This window comes from Strongylocentrotus purpuratus, unplaced genomic scaffold (assembly GCF_000002235.5).
Source record: "Strongylocentrotus purpuratus isolate Spur 01 unplaced genomic scaffold, Spur_5.0 spur5_scaffold_5, whole genome shotgun sequence".
Classification (NCBI taxonomy): Eukaryota; Metazoa; Echinodermata; class Echinoidea; order Camarodonta; family Strongylocentrotidae; genus Strongylocentrotus; species Strongylocentrotus purpuratus.
Genome location: NW_022145611.1, coordinates 2,339,740 through 2,360,108, shown reverse-complemented (window position 1 = coordinate 2,360,108; position 20,369 = coordinate 2,339,740). Strand labels below are relative to the sequence as shown.

Here is a 20,369-nt window from a genome sequence, read left to right as displayed (position 1 = left end):
CTCTCTCTCTCTCTCTCTCTTTCTCTCCCTCTCTCCCAAAATTTCAAACACTCATGAGCACCAATCTGAAAGGGGGGGGTATGGCCGGGACACACCCACATGTTTGAGCGTTCGGAAAACCGAGGGACACAAGTATCAGCCCCCCCCCCCCCCCCCCCCCCCCCCCCCCCCGCTGCAAAAACCGAGGTGAAGGTTGCCCGAATATTGGTACTTTCAATCCTCAGGAAGCAGAAGCCCATCGACCCCATTTTGTGAGCCTATGGACCCCGCATGATTTAGCGTTGCACAAGCAAATGTAAAGTTGTAAGTGGATAACATTGATATGGTCGCTTCCGTATTAGAATCAATACAATTTTTTCATCAAAGTCAACCCTTCATGTTTGTTCTATCATTAGTCACTTGGAGCAAAATATATTTTGAGGTGAAATAGAAATATTAAATTTCATCTACAATAATTGTTATATATATAGGGTAGAAAAACAAAACAAAAACGGACGCTGACCCCATAAAAATTTGTGTCGGATCCGTGAGTTCATGTCAGTGTTGACCCAAAGAGCATTGTTTCATCTAATCCCTGGATGACAATACAAATATTAACTGTAATACATCCCTATAGAAAAGTAATCAGTGCTCTTAAATCAAGTCAACCTTTAAAGATTCCATTTTTTTCATGGTCCATTAATTTGGAATAGTTTGCCAGATGACATAAAACAGTGGAATACATTGAAACGCTTGAAGTATAAGGGTTATTTTAAGCGGAACAAAATGAAATTGTCATTTATTATGTAGAATGTAAGACCCAAGCTATAACTTCCTTCTTCTTATCTTCTCTCTCTTCTTATCTTCCTGTACTGTCTTTACCTTATGTTATCTTTCTCTTTCCTCTGGGCTCTGTTGTAGTGAATGTATGTACTATGTTTTTTTTTTAAATATAAAATAAATTTGTATCTTGTTTATGCTAAGTATTTATTTGGGGATCATTCTCATCAAGCCAATTTAGGTTTTTATGATTCCCCACTTCCTTTTATCTTATGTTGATAATGAACAAACATGCAAGTACGGTTTCAGCGGGGCCGAGCGGGCCTAGCCCCCCCCCCCACCCGCCCCCTGGCCAAAAAAAAGTTTTAAAAAAAATTGTGACCAGAAAATTATCTTTTCCCGTTTGTTCAAGGGGGGGGGGGGGGGAGGAGGGTAATCAGTAAACAAATTTCGGGGTAAAATAGAAGAAGAAAAAATATAATGCTCACTACCCCCCCCCCCCCCCCCCCCCAAACCCACTGAGGGAAATATCGGCCGGCACAATTTTCAAATCTCAGCTAAATTTCAAAATGTCAGGATTGTGCTGCCGTCGGGAAAAATGAGAAAAGGGGGAGGGAAAGGGAAAAAGAAAGAAGAAAAAAAATGGAAAAAAAGGAAAAGAAAGGAAAGAAAGGAAAAGAAAGGAAAAGAAGGAAAAGAAAGGAAAAGAAACAAAAGAAACAAAAGGAGAAAGGAAAAAAAACGGGGGTGAAAGAGAGGAGAAAGAGGGGGTAAGAGCCTGAAAGAGGAGGGGTGGGAGTAAGAGAGAGAGAGAGAGAGAGAGAGAGGGGGGGGGGGGGTTGTTGGGTGGAGTCGTCTCCTCGAGGGAACAAGAAAGATACGCATATACTCTTTTCACACTGGTTTTGCTTAACCCCGTACTTTGCTTAGCCCCGTACTATCCTTAACCCCGGACTATTTTTTTGGCTTTTCACACCCGCTGTTTTGAGTCCCGTATACTAGCGCCTATTCCGGAATAAGAAAATTCCCGCTGTTCTCACTGCAATTCGTTAACCCCGGATATCGTTAATGTTATGATTGGACATATTCGCATCTGGCCAGCTGCGATACGCTCCATTGCGTAGTACCGGACTATTTTTCGTTTCTGTTCTCATTCATTTGCTTAGCACCACAATTGCGGGGTTAGCAGGAGTTAGCACCACAATTGCGGAGTTAGCCCTGCTATTTTGCAGGGTTAGTTAACCCCGTACTATAGGTGGGGTTAGCCAACTTTAGCCCACTTTGGTAAAAACCAGTGTGAACAGAAAGTGGAATAGGCTTAACCCCGTACTATAGGTGGGGTTAAGACCCCTTAACCCCACCTATAGTACGGGGTTAAGGAAAATATTGCCAGTGTGAAAAGCATAATAGATATCTTGCTGTGTCGGGTCAGCTGTGTCGGTATTCATGCTCGATCCTCGTGTACTATATCAATGCAGAAGTATGAAGTCGATGGATGTATACTGCTACTGTCGGTCGGCTGGCATATTTTTTCCCCTACGAACTGTGGCTATTTATCCGCTGTGCAGGCACGTAGCCACGGGGGTTTAAAGGCACACTGTCCTACTTGTAGCTACTTGCTCCCTCTATATAGAAATCTTCCCAAATTGGTGCCTGTTGGTCCCCCATGATCCTCTTTTTCTTATGTTAAATGAGAGCTGAGTTAATGAGATAGCCACCTGTCACAGTGACCTCGTTGGCTCGCTGTGTGGTCTAATCCCTTCTAGCTGCAGTAGTAACGCCTACCTTTAACCAACGATTGTGTGATTCATATGGTAATCCGTGATTAATTAAAATTTTAACCAAGTTGATTAAAATTTTTAATACTGTCTTGTTCTAACAGTATACTTACAATGTCTAGAGATGGCGCTATTGTATTTTATGCTAAGGTATAGATTAGACTTCTATACCTATTACATTCAGGTTCATTTTCTTTTTAATTTCAAATTTTCCTTACAAATAGAATTTAGGCCTAAAATCAGAAACATTTATACGCAATCCCCCCATAAAAAGATTGACAAGACGATATTTCATTACTAAATTTGTACAATCAAACTTATTATAAATAGATAGCAGCTAGTAGTTAAAGTTTTCTAATATACATATTATCTAGGCTAAATTATTAAATTGTTTTGTTCTTCTTCGAAGTCAATATTTTTGCATGCATCAATGAATTAGTAATTAAAGTAAATGCTTAGTCCTCTGAGCAACACGAAGAACTATTATTTTGTCAGGTTTGAATTTTATACGAATTGAGTATTGTCATGTTGTCAGAAACACATTTACACTTTTTTACTATGCGAGAATGAGATTAACGTGCAAGCGGCCTCATGTCATCTAGGTATGCAACTATCATATTTACAGGATTTGCAGGGAAGGGGCAATTTCCCCCAACATTCCCGACCATGAAGAAAACACTCGTAAACAAATGCAGTAAATTTGTAGATAACAAAATTTGTAATCGTATATAGGAATGCTCTTTGAAACATTCGAAATACAACACTCAAATCAGATCTCTTCAGACGTTTCCCCTCCTGATGCTATGAATAAGGCACTGTAGGGGGAGGGAGGCAACCTAGTTTCGGTTAGTTTTGGTGGCTTTCTCCCACCCCCCCCCCCCCCCCCCCCCCCCCCCCATCCCATGGTGAAACTAAAGCTGACTGCTTCATATACAGTAATTTGGACCCAGACAAAGAGACTAACAAACTATTATGAATAGCGACCCTCTCGTGGTATTATGAATAGCGACCCTCTACTCCTATTATGAATAGCGACCCTCTACTCCTATTATGAATAGCGACCCTCATTTCGTTTTATGAATAGCGAACCTCATTTCGTATTATGAATAGCGACCTCCTACTCCTTTTATGAATAGCGAACCTCATTTCATATCATGAATAGCGACCCTCATTTCGTATTATGAATAACGACAGGCCTCTTCTCCTATAATGAATAGCAACCCTCTCCTCCTATTTTGAATAGCGACCCTCTTCTCCTATTATGAATAGCGACCCTCTTCTCCTATTATGAATAGCGACCCACTTCTCCTATTATGAATAGCGACACTCTGCTCCTATTATGAATAGCGACCCTCTTCTCCTATTATGAATAGCAACCCTCTTCTCCTATTATGAATAGCGATCCTAATTTCGATTATGAATAGTGACCCTCTTCTCCTATTATGAATAGCGACCCTCATTGCATATTATGAATAGCATCCCTTTAGTCGTTTTATGAATAGCGACCCTCTTCTCCTATTATGAATAGCGACCCTCTTCTCCTATTATGAGTAGCGACCCTCTTCTCCTGTTGTGAATAGCGACCCTCTTCTCCTATTATGAATAGCGAATCTCATTTCGTATTATGAATAGCGAACCTCATTTCGTATTATGAATAGAGACCCTCTTCTCGTGTTATGAATAGTCACCCTTATGAGTAATGGACCTCATTTTGTATTATGAATAGCGACCCTCTTCTTGTATTTTTAATACCCTCTTCTCCTTTTTTGAATAGCGACCCTCTTCTCCTATTATGAATAGCGAACCTCATTTCGTATTATGAATAGCGACCCTCTTCTCGTGTATGAATAGCGACCCTTATGAGTAATGAACCTCATTTCCTATTATGAATAGCGACCTTCTTGTCGTATAATGAATAGCGACCCTCATCTTACGTTATGAATAGCGGTCCTTATGATTAACGAACTTAATTTCTTTATGAATAGTGACCCACTTTTACCATTATGAATAGCGGACCTGCAGGTATGGGAAGTTACGCGTTATGAAAAGCGGTCCTTATGAATAGAGCGAATGGACCCCGGTAGGCGTAGGATGGTAGTAGAGGTAGGATTGAAGAATGGGTAGGGCGGGGTAGATACCGCCCGCCAAATGTCTTTTTGGTTTCCTTCCTTCAAATTGCTTTTAATCACTCATGCGTAAAATATGCATCATCCGAGTAGCATCAACTGAAAGAGGAGACTCTAAGCTTTCCAAATATGTATCATTCTAGAAAGTTGAGTTTCTGCCCTTTCATATGACACCTCAATCAGGAAAAATGAGCGAGGAATAACAAAGTTCTGTTTGTTTAAAGTAGCCCTTACATTTTCATAATTTTAACAAACGAATTCGTTTTCACTGGGTGCCTGTCGTAGCAAAAAGCAGATTTGACAAAAGACTTAACTCCGTTTCGTTGACAATCGGCCATGCATGAAGACTCTCGTCTACGGCTGATTGTCAACGAAACGGAGTTAAGTCTTTTGTTAATTTCGTTTATTGATACGGCAGGCAGCCAGTGAAAACGAATTCGTTTAATAAAATTATGGAAATGCAAGCACTACTTCAAACAAAAAGAACTTTGTCATTCCTCGCTCATTTTTCCTGATTGAGGTGTCATATGAAATGGCAGAAACTCAACTTTCTAGAAATGTGAATTTTTCTTTGAAATTCAGATACCGCCCGCCAAATGTCTTTTTGGTTTCCTTCCTTTAAATTGCTTTTAATCACTCATGCGTAAAATATGCATCATTTGAGTAGCATCACATGAAAGAGGAGACTCTAAGCTTTCCAAATATGTATCATTCATTAATTATAGTTGTGATTAAGTTATGATAGAACATCAATACTTCTCGGTTTCGTTTTTTCTGGGACGCACTGTATATATATATATATGAAGAGCTTAATTCCAAAAGGAGCTAAATCCACTTTTGATGAAAAAAGAGTTATTGATATCAGAACATTGTTCACTTTAGTACCCGTCTTTGAACAAAATTATTTACTTAAATTTTTGGAGCAATTATGAAAAAAATTCAACTTCTAATATCACTTTTCCATAGACGCCGGTACAAAATCTGGTAAACAATGGCTTTTTTCTCCGAAGTTACAAACATGGATTTAGCTCCTTTTGGAATGAAACTCTTCATATATATATGTTTGCAAAACCAAGAGTTCTTGTTGTTGCCCTGATTCTCATCTCAAGCTGGAACATTGCTGATCGTAAAGAACTATACCGGAGATTGTATCAACGTCGGGATCGCCATGGAGAGGGCCAGAGCGGAGGGCATCCTAGTGGAGATGGTGGTGGCCAAGGATGACTGTGCGCTAGCCGGTCAAGATTTAGATGACCGCAGAGGCCTTGCAGGGACAGTCTTTATTCACAAGGTACCAGTGACTAGTTTCTCAAAACCTTCATATTACCAGTATATCATAGTTCTTGAACATCCAATTGAAATGTGTGTGTAATATTTTTATATGCCACACATATAACTTCTCTTTGCCACATTTTATTTATCATGGAATATATTCAAATATATCCAAATCTATCTATCCACATTTTCATTATATTTTGATTTTTTTTTCTTTAAATATCACTCTGTGGGTTTGATTTTTTTCTGACATGCACTAAGCAGTTTCGTTATTAAAAGATATGCCATTTCATAATCTATATATTTTGATTAAATGGAAAAGATACAAAGGCACGTTTACTATTTCATTCGAAAGAGAGATGAAATAAGTTTTTAAAATTATGGTTTTGTTTTGTTTTTGTTGTTAGTTGGCAGGAGGAATGGCTGAAAGCGGTTTATCATTGCATCAAATCAAACAAGCTGTTGAATCGGCCTGCTCTTCAATGGGTAAGAATTATTATATGGTCCTAGATAAGAAAAAAAGGAAAGAATAATCATAAAGTATGGTATAATATGGTAACAGTAAATATGGTACCATTTACCCAGGTTAGCTTCATCAGTATTAAAACTGCTTTCCATGTGGTCCCCGCAATTAATATTAGCCCATTAGTACCCGCCCTGTTTTCAAACAAAACCTTGCACAGTGCAAGCATTGAACCCACAACCTCTCGTATGAGAATCAAGAACCTTCACCAATACACCACAGTGCTCCTGTTTATAAATCTTCTAATCAGAGTTTGAAATATGTTTGTGTAACATGCATGTCAAATCATCAAGAAATATCTGTGTATTAGATATTTGCCATTATGCAAAGGTAATATGATTTAATTTGCATCATATTGCATAAGGCGAGGTTAGATCAAACAAATTTATCAAAATTCCCCTGCTTGGAAATTTTAACTTGTTTCAAGGTAAAGATTATTATCAATTTCGAAATGGTAATGTACCGCCCCGCTTACACATTTGGAGAGCTCTTCAAACATTGCTGATATTTGTGACGTCACTCAAGAATATTGATTCTTATCTATATAAGGCTTCCAAGTGGTACAATAAATCAGTGTATTCAATATCTTTAGCGCAGTACCCGGATGACTGACCAATATTGTTTTCGTATTGCTCAGTCATCCGGGAACTTCAACTATTGATATCAATATCATGGCGAAATCATACGAAAATAAAGCCATAATTAATAATGTTTACAAATTATACAATACGGTTATAAATACAGTAAATATACAATAGTGAGCCAAACGAAAGGTATGACAAGTACAATACGAAATAAAGATGACAAAAATAATACAATTCCATCAATACAATACCAAAATAAACTAAGAGAAAGTAGGGTCAAGATCATCAAATTACTAAACTGATATATGGTAATGGTAGCAGATAAACAGACAAAAATAATGTTGAGCAACCAAACAATCAAAGAAAAAAGGGGGGAAAATATTTTGAAGATAGGCAACGATAGAAGCCTTAAAACCTGAATTAACATAATTACGCTTGAGTTGATAAGATAACCACACAGAAATATATATATTACAAATTGGAATCGACTTTAAAAATTAGTTATACAATGCCATTATTAAAATATAACGTACACCAAATTGTGAATGTGTCAATTAAAAGATTCTGAGGAATAAGGCAAGAGGGAGAGAGAGATAGAGAGAGAGAGAGAGAAAGATGATAGAGATAGAGAGATAGAGAGAGAGAGAGAGAGAGAGAGAGAGAGAGAGAGAGAGAGAGAGAGAGAGAGAGAGAGAGAGAGAGAGAGAGAGAGAGAGAGAGAGAGAGAGAGAGAGAATCAAGGCTTATTAATTGCACGAACAAGAGAAGGAACAGCAGAATTTTGATATCGGCTAGTCCTGCACCTAGGAATGACCAAACCATGATTATTACGGAGGGGGCGAAAATTGGGCAAGGAATCTTTAGATGGTGGAAGTAAGTCTCTGTGTCGGGACGTCAGTAACGAGTGGGCAAACTTAGCATCAAGCTCTATTCTTCTTGCTTGAAGGGAGGGCAGATTTAGACTCTCTAGCCTTTCATCATAGGTGAGAGGGGTGAAACCGAGAATGATCTTGGTCACACGTCTCTGAACTCTCTCAACTTTCTCAGACTGTTGACAAGTGATTGAAGAAGACCAGACAGGTGACATACTCTAGAATGGGACGGATATGGGATGCGTAAATGGTAACTAGATCACTACAGGATGCATTGTATTTCTTCAAGATACACAACATAAACAATCGTCTCGAAGCTTTTTGAACGACGAGATCAATTTGTTGACCCCACTTCATATTACATTGCAAGGTAACTCCTAGACAGCAATAACCATCTGATTTGGGTCATTTCTTTAATAAAACTGACATTTGTTGTCATTCCCCAATACAGATGGCAACCCAGAGATCTTGTACCGTGGGGGTGGCTATACTCTATAGGCCTAGATTCTATATGTGCATATTTTCGTCCACGACATTTTCTCCCCGATTTTCTTTATTTAGATCTAATTTCCTGATTTCTAAATCAGATGTAAATTAGGTCGGTATGTCATTTGTCCTAATTACAGTTATCAAAATTTGATAACTCAATATTAAATGGATAATTTACGGACTTACTTATATGAATTATCCAATTTGTATCTCCGAACGTTCATGCACTCGGAACATAGGCTTAGGGCTATATGACCCGGCGGCCAAAATATTTCCGGGTCAACCTACCAAAACATAGCCAAATGGCCAATCAGAGCACTCGTTTCGTGGGAGTTCGTTGGTCAAGCTGGGCTTACTCGTACGTAGCTACGGTAGCTATTGGACGTTCGAAAAGAAAAAATGAATATTCATCAACTAACACCAAGACGGATAATGTTGACTACGAGACTTTCTCGGATTAATCATTAATTTAGGATCTAAATGAGCAAGCTATCGTAAGTCAAATAAGCTATATATATGTTATTTTTAATTTGTGTTATAATTGCAGCAGTTATGAGGATGTAAAGAGTGAAAATCTCGTTGCATATCTCATTCATCGCGGTCCGGTCGAACCGAACCATTTGTTCCGTACAGTGCCTCACAGAAAGAGGTCCCCAGACTTCAGTCTCTATAATCGGAGGTCTAGTGGAGCCAGACGTAGTCTCAGTGGAACAACCGACGATTAGAGAGACTGAAGCTTTCGGTCTAGGTAACTCCTAACAGTGACAGGTGTGTGACTTCCTGAAGAACAGAATCGCCGATCTTGATTTCAGGGAAAGGTGGAGGGTTTCGCATGAAGCATATATTAAGGATCTTACATTTTGACGGTTTAGGCGTCATGTGATTTGTGCTGGACCATTGGGTTAGCTGGGAGACCTGATCTTGCAATTGTGATTGCTGAGTATGTTTTCTGAATTCTGCTAGGATAAGGTCGTCAACATATTTCCATCTATTTGGGGTGAAATCTGCAGCATCATTGATCATGATCAGAAATAGGATTGGGCCAAGCTTGGTGCCCTGTGGGACACCACATGTTATGGATTGAACTTGAGAGGTAATGCCACCAAGGCGGACAGGTTTGGGATCTGTTACTCAGGAAGTCACACACAACGGAAATGATAGATTGATTGACACCCATATTTATCATCTTAGTTACTAAAACGGTACCTGTAAGTCAAATTTTGTTATTTCACTAGTCAGACTAATATAGATAATGATAATAATATTGTATGGCTTTGTTTGAGTATGATACAAGAATATATTGCTCGTGAAGACATTATTCTTGTACCACACTCAAAGCCATCCAATATTATAAAAATATTTTGTAAAGACCTTTGACCAGCTCTCTCATAATTCATATCTTCTCAGGGACTGTTGGGGTGTGTCTGTACCCATGTAGTGTTCCGGGAGCTGGCCCATCATTTAGTCTAGGTCCACAGGAAATAGGACTTGGGCTTGGTATACATGGAGAAGCAGGAATCAAACAATTACAGGTTAGTGTCAAGGACGGATCCAGGGGGGGGGGGGCACAGGGGGCACATGCCCCAGACCCAATTTTTTTTTGGTTTAAATGTGCTATTACCCCCCCCCCCTGCAACAAAAAATATATGTCCTCTTACCCCCGTGTGCCCCCCGTACCCCGTATGTCCCCCCAGGAAGAAATTCCTGGATCCGCCCCTGAGTGTCATGGTGGTCCACAAACATTCAAACATGTAAAATTAGAACCTGAAAGGACTATGTACTGATGTTTGCAAAGTCCCTTGTCGCCAGGCTCCAGAGCTTTCTTATGGGCTCTAAAAGCATGTATGTTTTTAAAACTCTCTTTTTTAAAATCTTTTCATGTTATTTTCTTAATCAAATTTCTCAGTTTGTGTTTCACAAAACTGTTTCCCATCTTGACACTGCACTTTAGTCATTTTTCCTAGCTGAAAACAAATAATGGTTTCCTTTTTTATTTGCAATGAGTCAGTGAAACATGAAAGTACATTTTAAGTTAAATCAAAATACAGAGTGTGTAATTATATTCATTGCGGAAGTTTAACTAATCTCATGCCCACCTACATACCATATGCTCCATTCACAGCAAAATTTATTTGTTTTTCATTCACTTGAAAAAGCTTAAATTCACTAGGGAATAGGTAATACAAAATTGTCTCATTTTCTTTCATGGTTTGATTGGTAATTGCCAGTGCTTATTCTTGGGTGCTATTGATACTTCAAGTATGCTCTGTTGTGGCTCTATATCTGCATGAAATGTTTACATTCTTGATTCTCCTAATTGGTTTTACACCATCATTCCTAACCGTATATTGTCTTAGGACTTACAAGCTCATAATTGGATTACTTCTACTGCTTCTACGGAAGTAATTGGACCCCTGTGTAAATGACATGCCTGTGTTGTGTTTTCATCTGATTAGGCAATGAACACCCATATAACTATCGGCTTATGAAATGATCTGATTATAAATATTAGAGATGTTATGACTACGATTGTTTTTATGTTCAATTGTAAATCTTGTGTTCTTAAATAACACCATGCTTAATCTATTAAAAAGACAACATAGATTTTTACTAGTTTCAAATTTGAGGATAATTATTTTTATGTGTTCTTATATTGATAAATATTTCCCCCTCTTGGATTTAATAATTGTTTTTATTTCATTTTTCCTTGCTATTCCACTGGGGGGCGGGGGGGTTATCATTCATGTGTGTATTGTATCTTCATCAAAGAAAAAAGATGTTATTCATTGTAGAAACATTAGCTGTTGGATAATACTCAAACCTCTCAACCGCCCTTCATGATAGTTATCAAGTGCTACTGATGTTGTAGCTATATTGGACCAGATGAGAGACTCCACAAATAACTGTAGGTAGACTGGACTTGAAATCTGGTGATGAGGTTGCCCTTATGATCAACAACCTAGGCGGTACATCCAATCTGGAGATGGCCATTGTAGCTCGCTCTGTGTTACAGTACCTCAGTAAGTATGTTCCTTTTTAATACCTTAGTCACACTACTCTACCGACTCCAAATTGACTCCTTAAAGGTAATGCAAAGTTTTGGGAAATTTTAAAAATTAGATGGATAGTAATTCTTTACAACTTGGATATATTTGGATGCCCCTGCGGATGAATTATAAGCACTAGAAAATTTAGCCCCTAAAACACTTCTGCTTTCGAGAAATTGACTAATCAAAAATTTACTGGTGCTCCCGATAAATTTTGAATATTTCAATTAGCGCCTAAGGCCATTCCATTGTAGCTGCGACCATGAAAATCTCAGAATATGTAGATCTGATATATAATTCCAAACAGGTATAGCAAATCGATCGATTGTAGTCAAGAAACATTGTTTTAAGGCGAAAGTAATATCAGTCTTGAGAGGCCGCTATACAACATAAAGAGTTTATCATTTACAATTTCATCACTTTAGACTCGATTTCAAACACGACAACGATCATAAAATCGCATATGCTTCCAATTTGAACCAAATTCATGACCCCATACCAAAACTTTGTATTACCTTTAATCCAGCCGATTTTATGTAGTTGGAGGCAGTGCAATATCTTGTTTGATCTGTAGAGAGTCTGCAGTGTCAGTCACATTGCTGTGGCTGGCTGAGCTACAATTACAATTGAGCACTATTTTTACCCATAAAAAATGCTTTAGAATTTTATATTCAAGTTTGATCTCAGTATATTCCTATGCCATTCACCAGATGTTGTTGTTTTAGTTGGTGTGAGCCAGTTTGAATTAATTATAAAAGAAAAGCTCAAAGATGTTTAGTAGACTCATATAGAATAGGTTATTTGTTTTTTATATTGTGAGTTTTTTTGTAGCAGACATTGTTGAAGGTGAAGAAAGGTGGCCTTTGTGAGCTCAATCAATGCCTGAATGTAAGTTAACAATTGCATTAATCCTTATTTTTAATTTTGAAGTACCACACTTTTGTGTTATTGTTTTAATACATTTGTTTAGAGCTTGTGAACTTTTCACTTCTATTGCAGGTGATGCAGGAGTCAAGGTAGAGAGGGTTTACTGTGGCTGCTTCATGACATCACTAGAGATGGTCGGCATCTCTCTTACTATCCTCATCCTGGACCGGAGTGGACAGCGAGCCTCGTATCTTGGTGAGTGCATGGTCTTAATTCACTCCTATCTGAAAGCCCCACTGCACTACTTATAGCTAATTGGGCCCTCTATACAGCAAACAATGCCTAATCGGTGCCTGTTGGTCCCCCATGATCCTCTTTTTCTTATGTTAATTGAGCTGATTTGATGAGATAACCACCTGCCAGTGACCTTGCAGGGAGGGCTATAATCACCCCTGGCTAAACTAGAGCAGACGGGCCGGCTTTAAAGATTTGTTTGAGTTCTGGTGAAGATTTGATTTGTGTTCTTTCTCATTCTTTTATGTCACTTTGGAGGAATAGTATAGAAAGAATGACCTCACATTTTGAATATGACAAGAAAATTTGGTTCAAACTTTCATATCTCAAAAAAGTGTAGTCCCGTATACACATTTCTGTGTGCATTTTATGTTACTTTCAGCAAGGCTGAATCAATTTCCTATCATAATAAAGATTATAAAACCTCACACTATACACTAATTCTCATAATTAGCCTTCATAATTTATTCCAGAAAGATCACACTCTAATTATAAATTCTATATTTCACTTTACAGAGTAGCAATAGTCCTGATCAATAAAATAGACGTATTGGTCCATATAAATAAAGAGTGACACACTGAGAAGGAGATAAGTCTTTGTTTCACAAATACACAATTGAAATATTTATCTTTTTTTTTACTCCACTGTGCCGTAATATGACAGAAACTGATAAAAAAGCTAATCTGTGCAAAGTCATTTAAAAATTGTTTGTATCTATTATTTGTTTCTTACAACGCATGCCTAAAATTATGGGAAACATGCTTTTTTATCCACTAATATAAAGAATTATTATAGACAGTATTTGAGTGCTTACCAATATCCTACATGGCTTTTATACCTTGTAAAACAGTTACAAAATAGTAAAAGTCAATTTTGTTTGTTTGATTACCGGAAAAGATACTTCAGGTATAGTTCTTCCGTTATCTTGTTCAATGCATGACTTAGAAAAATTTATTGTGATTGTTGATAGATCAGGCGACCTCAGCTCCAGCGTGGCCATCTGTATCTCATCGCCATGGTAACATATCACTTGGTAAAGAACTCCCAGTTTTAGAGCAAGCTTCTTTAGGATCCACCCCTGTGACAAGAAAAGGAGAGAAATTGAGTAATGGTGAGATTTTTATTATTTCCATCAAGAAAGTATACTGCATAAGCAGGTATTTGATTTAGTTTATTTCTTAAATTACTCATTGCAAAATTTTTACCCCAAGTAATTTTTTTCAGAGACATTTCATTTTATTAAATAGAAAAATGTTGCAGTAAGAAAATATTTATTTTGCCAATTTGAAGAACAATATGTGTTCCATTCAGCCCTAAAAAGTACCTGCCTTGAAAGGACTAATTCTAAACATAATGATTTGATTTGATTTGCTATTGTAATACTGATGTAAAAATGTATAAACTTGTATTTGTCATTTGAACGCAGAAATAAAATCAATGAAACAAAAACAAAAAACAATAAAATTGTCAGGTTTTGGATTTAATTTTTCACTTTTTAAAAATCATTTTCCCTCTTGTTTTGTTCATTCCAGAGTCCTGTAAGAGAATTAAGACTGTTTTGAGCAGTGTATGCTATCGATTGATGGAGAGTGAGAAGCTTTTAAACGATCTTGACACCAGCAGCGGGGACGGAGACTGTGGATCCACCCTTAGAAGGGGTGCAGAAGGTACACCTTGTCTGCTCCTAGCTTAACTATACTCTGGGGATAAGTGTACCGGTAGTCGATGAAAGTGAATTAATACTAGATTTTTAAGTATAAGACAATAAATGTGTGCATGAGGCTTTCATGCACGAATTGCATTGTATTGAATTGGATTAGATTGGACTGGTTTATTGATTAGAAACAGACGTTTGCAAGTGATCAAGATTTGCACACGTTTGTACCTCACAAACTTTAATCACATTGCTCAATTTTGGGAAACCATGAATATTGTGGAACCCTATATTTCCATGGATATTACAAGTCGTTAAAGGATTGGGAATTTGACAACACTTGAAAATAGTGTAACATAAATTGTGAGTACCCTGTGTAATGATTATCATGAAGACAACTTTTGAATCAGCTTTAATAATTATTATGCCTTAAACAACATAAATGACATATACATTTACATGTATAACATTAGTAAATTGTAGACTTGTCAGTAATTATTTCTGCCCAATACCGGTAGAACATTTTCATATTATAATCAATTTTAATGCACAAATCTTTGTAAGCGCTCGTTACGAGTCATTATTTTCACCTGTTACAAATGAAAGTATCTCAATAATCAGAATTCTAATTGCATACATTAGTTGTTGCTAGGTAGGACAAACATTATTGCTTGACCTACCTAACAACACGTGATATATGCCATTTGCTTTCTGACTACCGGTATTGAAATACAATTATTTGTAACAGATGAATGACAAAATGTGTAACAAGGCACTTTTAACAAAGATTTAAATTTGATTGTGACATTACAAAATTGATCAATTAATTGATTTTAATAACTGATCTGACCCTCAGCAATGAAGACCTGGATTGAAAGTGAAGAGCTGCTCTCCGTTAGTCATGTAGCTGGTCACATGTCTATAATTGCTGAGGAAGCCATGGGAGGAAGCTCAGGGGCTGTAAGATGATTATTCATTTATTAATTTTTATTTATTGGTATATAATCATCAACCAGCAGCATTAAGCTGAAAGGGTCAATTTACAAAAAATATAAATCGTTTTATACATGTACAATAGTATAACAAAGCATAGTAGATAAATCAGTAACATAATGACCGATACCAAATAATTATACCACGTTCGTTTATATACATTAAATTTGTATTTATTTGTATAAAATGCACTCCACTTTATGATGTAAGTCATTCCCTTTGAAGAAAAGAAGAAATGGTTTTTTGGGCTTTCTAATTCGTTATATATATATATATATATATATATATGTCGGTTTGGCATATATTATAGGAGGAGGAATATTCTATGAAAAGGATTTCTCATCAAATTAATGCCCTAGCTCATCTTAAAAATATGATGAGAAAGTTTCACTTGTGTTTGTATTCTAATATACTATTGGAAATACATTGTGGATACTAATGATTATCTTCGGGTTAACATTGGTTAAATTTTTTGGCTGTTCTGCAACAAAAATATGATGGTTTAGTTTTGCTTAAAATTAGGCAAGTCCAAAGTATTTGGTAATTTGATGTTTCATATTAAAATTTGATAACCTTTATGTAAATAATTGACATCAAATGTATCATTTTCCTGGTGATTTCGTATGATTCCAAGTTCTATGAGGCCTATATTAAAATTTAAAGCTTATCTGCCATAGTTTACAGGAGGGATTAGAGTGCCCTGCAAGGTCACTGGACAGGTGGTTATCTCATCAACTCAGCTCTCAGTTAACATAAGAAAAAGAGGATCATGGGGGACCAATGGTCACCGATTAGGCATTGTTTGTTATATAGAGGGCGCAAGTAGATACAAGTAGTGCAGTGGGCCTTTAATGCAATCATAAAAGATACTAAAATTGCACACTGGATAATTATGTATGGTACAAAATAGCTAGGACTTGCCTATTTCTTTTCTTTAAAGTTCATACCTGGTATAAAGTGAATATCAGATTATAGAATGATATCCTTGATTCAATTTTTGATCTTGATTGTAGTTCTATGGGTTGTTCCTGCTAGCAGCTCAACAAGCATTAGGATATGAACCTGGATTTGGTGTAGAAGCCCTCAGGCAAGGCATGGACAGAATTATGAAGTATGGCAAAGCAGAGGTTGGGGACAGAACCATGGTATATGTCATAATAGATTTGATTTTATTTTATTTTATTTTATTTATTGGTTTCTGCATCTTTCTTTTTTTTTCATCAAACATTTTTTCATGAACATAATATGGTTTGATACAATATTTCAAGTGTATATAATTTTATACAGATAATATACAAAATTAAACAAATATATTGAATGCATGCATAATTAACATACATTAGATGCAGGTGGGCTACAGAATAAGTAATGTAGCTTGACGTGCCCACAGCCCTCAACTTAGATACAACAATAAAAATTAAAATAAAAAAGCAGAAGAGTGACTTGCAGAGAAGAAAAGGAAAGGGGAGAGAAGGAGCGTTGGTTTTCTGTTAATAAAATAAATCTAATACATCTGCTGATTGAATGCAGGTTCATTCATGGATGGATAAACGATGCTAGGTCATGGACGATTACACATCATTGGTTGAGTGTAACCCCTTACAAAGAACAATAATTTACAAAATTCAAATTCTGAGGTTTGAATCTGTGTATATAGTTGCAAGATTTGACATAAATATCTTGTAAGGTTATGAGTTTCACAAAGCATTCCCATCTTCTTGGTTTTATTCTTGACAAAATAAAACCTTGCTATTAAATATAAAACAGGACATCAATTTCTGCATGTACATAAAGAATACAATTCTTTAACACTTTCATTCTTATCACTAATTGTACAATCACATTTTTTAAGAGAAATGACTGATTAATTTTTTTTCCATGTTTGTTTTGGATCAGTATTCATATTTGAAAGTTTATCGGTAAAATATTTGTTAAATTTGTAATTTATGTGGAAATTGTGCGCCCCTCAGCAATTTTGTGCATTGACTCTTGCACATGATTTTAAGAGGCATGCAAGAGTCAAACTGTGATATTCATGCGACAGCATCAAGCATCTTTTTCATATAGTGACTGATTTTAAATTATGTTTCAAAAAGGAAACATTTGCATATTAATCAAAATCAATGTAGAAGATAAGCACAAGCTTGTTTTGTTTCAGTTGCATTTGAAATAATACAGATATAACTAAATGAAGACTAAGACAATAGGAAGATTATTACTGATTTACAGGAATATAATTTGATTTGATCTCATTTAAACATGTGGTTAAGTGCTTGTTATGAATATTTATGTATGATGTTATCCTTGATTCTATCTGAAGAAAGATTTATTTAAAAAAAGAAGAAAAAGACTAAGACGGAAGTAAGAGCCAGAGTAATATAGGGGTAAGGCTAATTTGTAAGTTTTCACAGTAAAAGCACAAACTGTAGTCCTAGACAAAGGTTCAAAGCGGGGGTACTAATTAATGTGCCTCTGAATAGAATTTCTTGATAGACGGCGCTATAGAACTACCTATAATTATTAATGATTGTAACAAATATTTATGATTATTTTTATCAGCTGGATCCGCTTGACGCAGCATACAGGATACTGAAGGAAGGCCACACTAACAACTCAGACTCTATGAAGACCTTGGAAGATGCAGTCAATGTGAGTTCATCCAAGTGAAAAGAAATACCTTCTTATTCTCCTGATATGCATGTGCAGATGTACACATTTGGGGGATGTGGGTTTGAAGGGAGCGGAAGAATCATTGAAGGAGTGACATAATTAATGAAAAAAGAGATTAGACTATGAGATAGTTATGCATACTGGTAAAAGGATCTTAGGGTATCAGTTTTAGATGACAGGATGATTGTATCATTCACTCTCATTTATATACATGAGAGTGTCGGAAGTAAATTCATTTTTGAGGTGAAGATATCATGTTTGTATTCCAATAGGATGATTGTCCCATGTGAAATGATTAAAATCCTTCACAACCAATTATGAAACCAGAAAATAACTTTTTCTTTAGCATTTTGATCAAAGACAGAAGAGAGAGAGAGAGAGAGAAAGAAAAGATGGACACAGTTAAAGAGAAAGGGGAGCCAATAGAGGGGGTGGTATGGGTATAGAGCAAGATGGACACAGAGAAACAGAAAGAGGTATCCAATAGAGGGGTTGGTTCGGGTATAGAGCAAGGTGGAAACAGATAATGAGAAATGGGGAGCCAATAGAGGGGGTGGTATGGGTATAGAGCAAGATGGACACAGAGAAAGAGAAAGAGGTATCCAATAGAGGGGTTGGTTCGGGTAAAGAGCAAGGTGGAAACAGATAATGAGAAATGGGGAACCAATAGAGGGGGTGGTATGGGTATAGAGCAAGATGGACACAGAGGAACAGAAAGAGGTATCCAATAGAGGGGTTGGTTCGGGTATAGAGCAAGGTGGAAACAGATAATGAGAAATGGGGAACCAATAGAGGGGGTGGTATGGGTATAGAGCAAGATGGACACAGAGGAACAGAAAGAGGTATCCAATAGAGGGGTTGGTTCGGGTAAAGAGCAAGGTGGAAACAGATAATGAGAAATGGGGAACCAATAGAGGGGGTGGTATGGGTAAAAAGCATGATGGACACAATGAGAAATAAAAAGGGGGAACCAATAGAGGGAGTGAAAACCAATCCATTCAGATTTTTTTTTGGCCTTTATAGCTTTACTAGATCTTTACTTTTCAGATCTCAACCTATCATTTTTCTCTATCCTAAACAGGCTGCTGAGCAAAGTGCTGAAGCTACAGCTATGATGGCCGCCAGAGCTGGCAGAGCAAGATACGTCAACCCAGACCAGTTAGGACGACCTGATCCTGGGGCAATGGCTGTTGCTATTTGGCTCCGAGCAGCACATAATGCATTGAGAGCTTTGTGATTAAGCTCCTTCTGTGATGTGGGTTTTTCAATAAAAGAGTCAGAAAGCAGATGGTAAAATGCTTTATTCCTTGCTCTAAAGATTCAAGGATGCCAGCTTTTTGCATGAATTTAGACCTTTTAGGGCATGACGAACGTTACAAGATGTCATAATTAGTAAGACAATCACCTTTTGTTGGAAAATTATTAGATCTGACATTTTGTGAAAAATTATCAAAAACAACAAAATGTGGTATATTTTTCGAAAAATGTGTATGGCAAATTCTACCGCCATACAGCATGATTTTCACTGAATAAGAACTGAATAAACATTATATTTTTCAAAAAGTATTTTGTAATGTCTACAACCATTTTAAGACCCTCTTCTCATTTTTATTGAACTGTAGTTGAAATTTGACCATGTTCTTTTTCACAGGAAGCAGACGATGTATATAAGTTAGATCAAGATATATTTTTTTAAATGAATGTACCTACATGTCAATGTTTTATTTCATGTGCAGAGAAATGTTAACCTTATAAATTCTTTAACAATGAAACGAGGACGTTCATCTTAGAAGGGGCAGCCTCAAAATTTCGGCAGGTGAGGGCGTAAATTTGTCTTATCAATCGGGATATTCGTGTGAGGACATGATTCTGAGATGCTTAAGAAAATCAATTGATAATCCAGCTTAATCGGCAATTAGAATATGATTCATGTTTTCTGAGTATAATAAACGGTTCGACGATTAATAAATTGTATAACATCCACAATTGGAGTAAAAAAGAATCATTAATTGTCCTTTATAAGAAAGAGTGTTGATTGCTGCGCCAGTACGGAGAGTGGTGGTGCATAGTGGCAGGCGCGGATCCAGGGGGGGGCCGAGCGAGCCTTGCCCCCCCCCCCTGCAAAAAAAAAAAGGAGAGAGAGAGAGAAGGAAAAGAAGGAAAAGGGAAAAAAAGAAGAGGAAGAAGAAAAGAAAAGAGGGAAGAAGGAGATCGGGGGAGGGGTAAAAGGACTTGCCTCCCAGGCTGTTGCCTCCCCCCCCCCCAATCAAAAAATAAAAGAGAAGGAAGGAAAGGGAAAGAAAAAGGAAAAGAGGAGATAAAGGGAAGGAAAAAAGAGGAAGAAGAAAAGAAAAGAAGGGGGATATCAGTTGCAATTTTCCCGCCAACAAGTTGTATATCCCCCCCCCCCCCATCCCTGCTAAAAAAAGAGAGAAGT

At 37.0% G+C, this 20,369-nt stretch overlaps 1 protein-coding gene across 2 annotated transcripts; it reads left to right on the top strand.

Annotated features, from left to right (window-relative positions):
* The first annotated feature begins 5,752 nt into the window (after window positions 1-5,752).
* Window positions 5,753-19,915, top strand: LOC582085 (triokinase/FMN cyclase). 2 transcript variants are annotated; one of them, XM_030999527.1, is made up of 11 exons: window positions 5,753-5,954; window positions 6,346-6,424; window positions 9,814-9,938; window positions 11,251-11,426; window positions 12,453-12,575; window positions 13,586-13,726; window positions 14,148-14,282; window positions 15,126-15,229; window positions 16,276-16,407; window positions 17,822-17,911; window positions 19,014-19,915. In XM_030999527.1, the coding sequence occupies exons 4-11, from the start codon at window positions 11,354-11,356 to the stop codon at window positions 19,167-19,169; spliced, it is 954 nt and encodes a 317-aa protein (XP_030855387.1). In that variant the 5' UTR covers window positions 5,753-5,954; window positions 6,346-6,424; window positions 9,814-9,938; window positions 11,251-11,353; the 3' UTR covers window positions 19,170-19,915. The 2 variants fall into 2 exon arrangements, with proteins under 2 accessions (XP_030855387.1, XP_030855389.1); XM_030999529.1 differs by having other exon boundaries at window positions 11,199-11,426.
* Window positions 19,916-20,369: the final 454 nt, after the last annotated feature.

Bases quoted from the DNA above. Each gene is read 5' to 3' on its own strand.
- LOC582085 (XM_030999527.1), top strand. From the start codon at position 11,354: ATGATCAACAACCTAGGCGGTACATCCAATCTGGAGATGGCCATTGTA. The intron at 12,576-13,585 runs GTGAGTGCATGG...GATTGTTGATAG, and splicing joins ACAGCGAGCCTCGTATCTTG to ATCAGGCGACCTCAGCTCCA. The intron at 13,727-14,147 runs GTGAGATTTTTA...TGTTCATTCCAG, and splicing joins AGGAGAGAAATTGAGTAATG to AGTCCTGTAAGAGAATTAAG.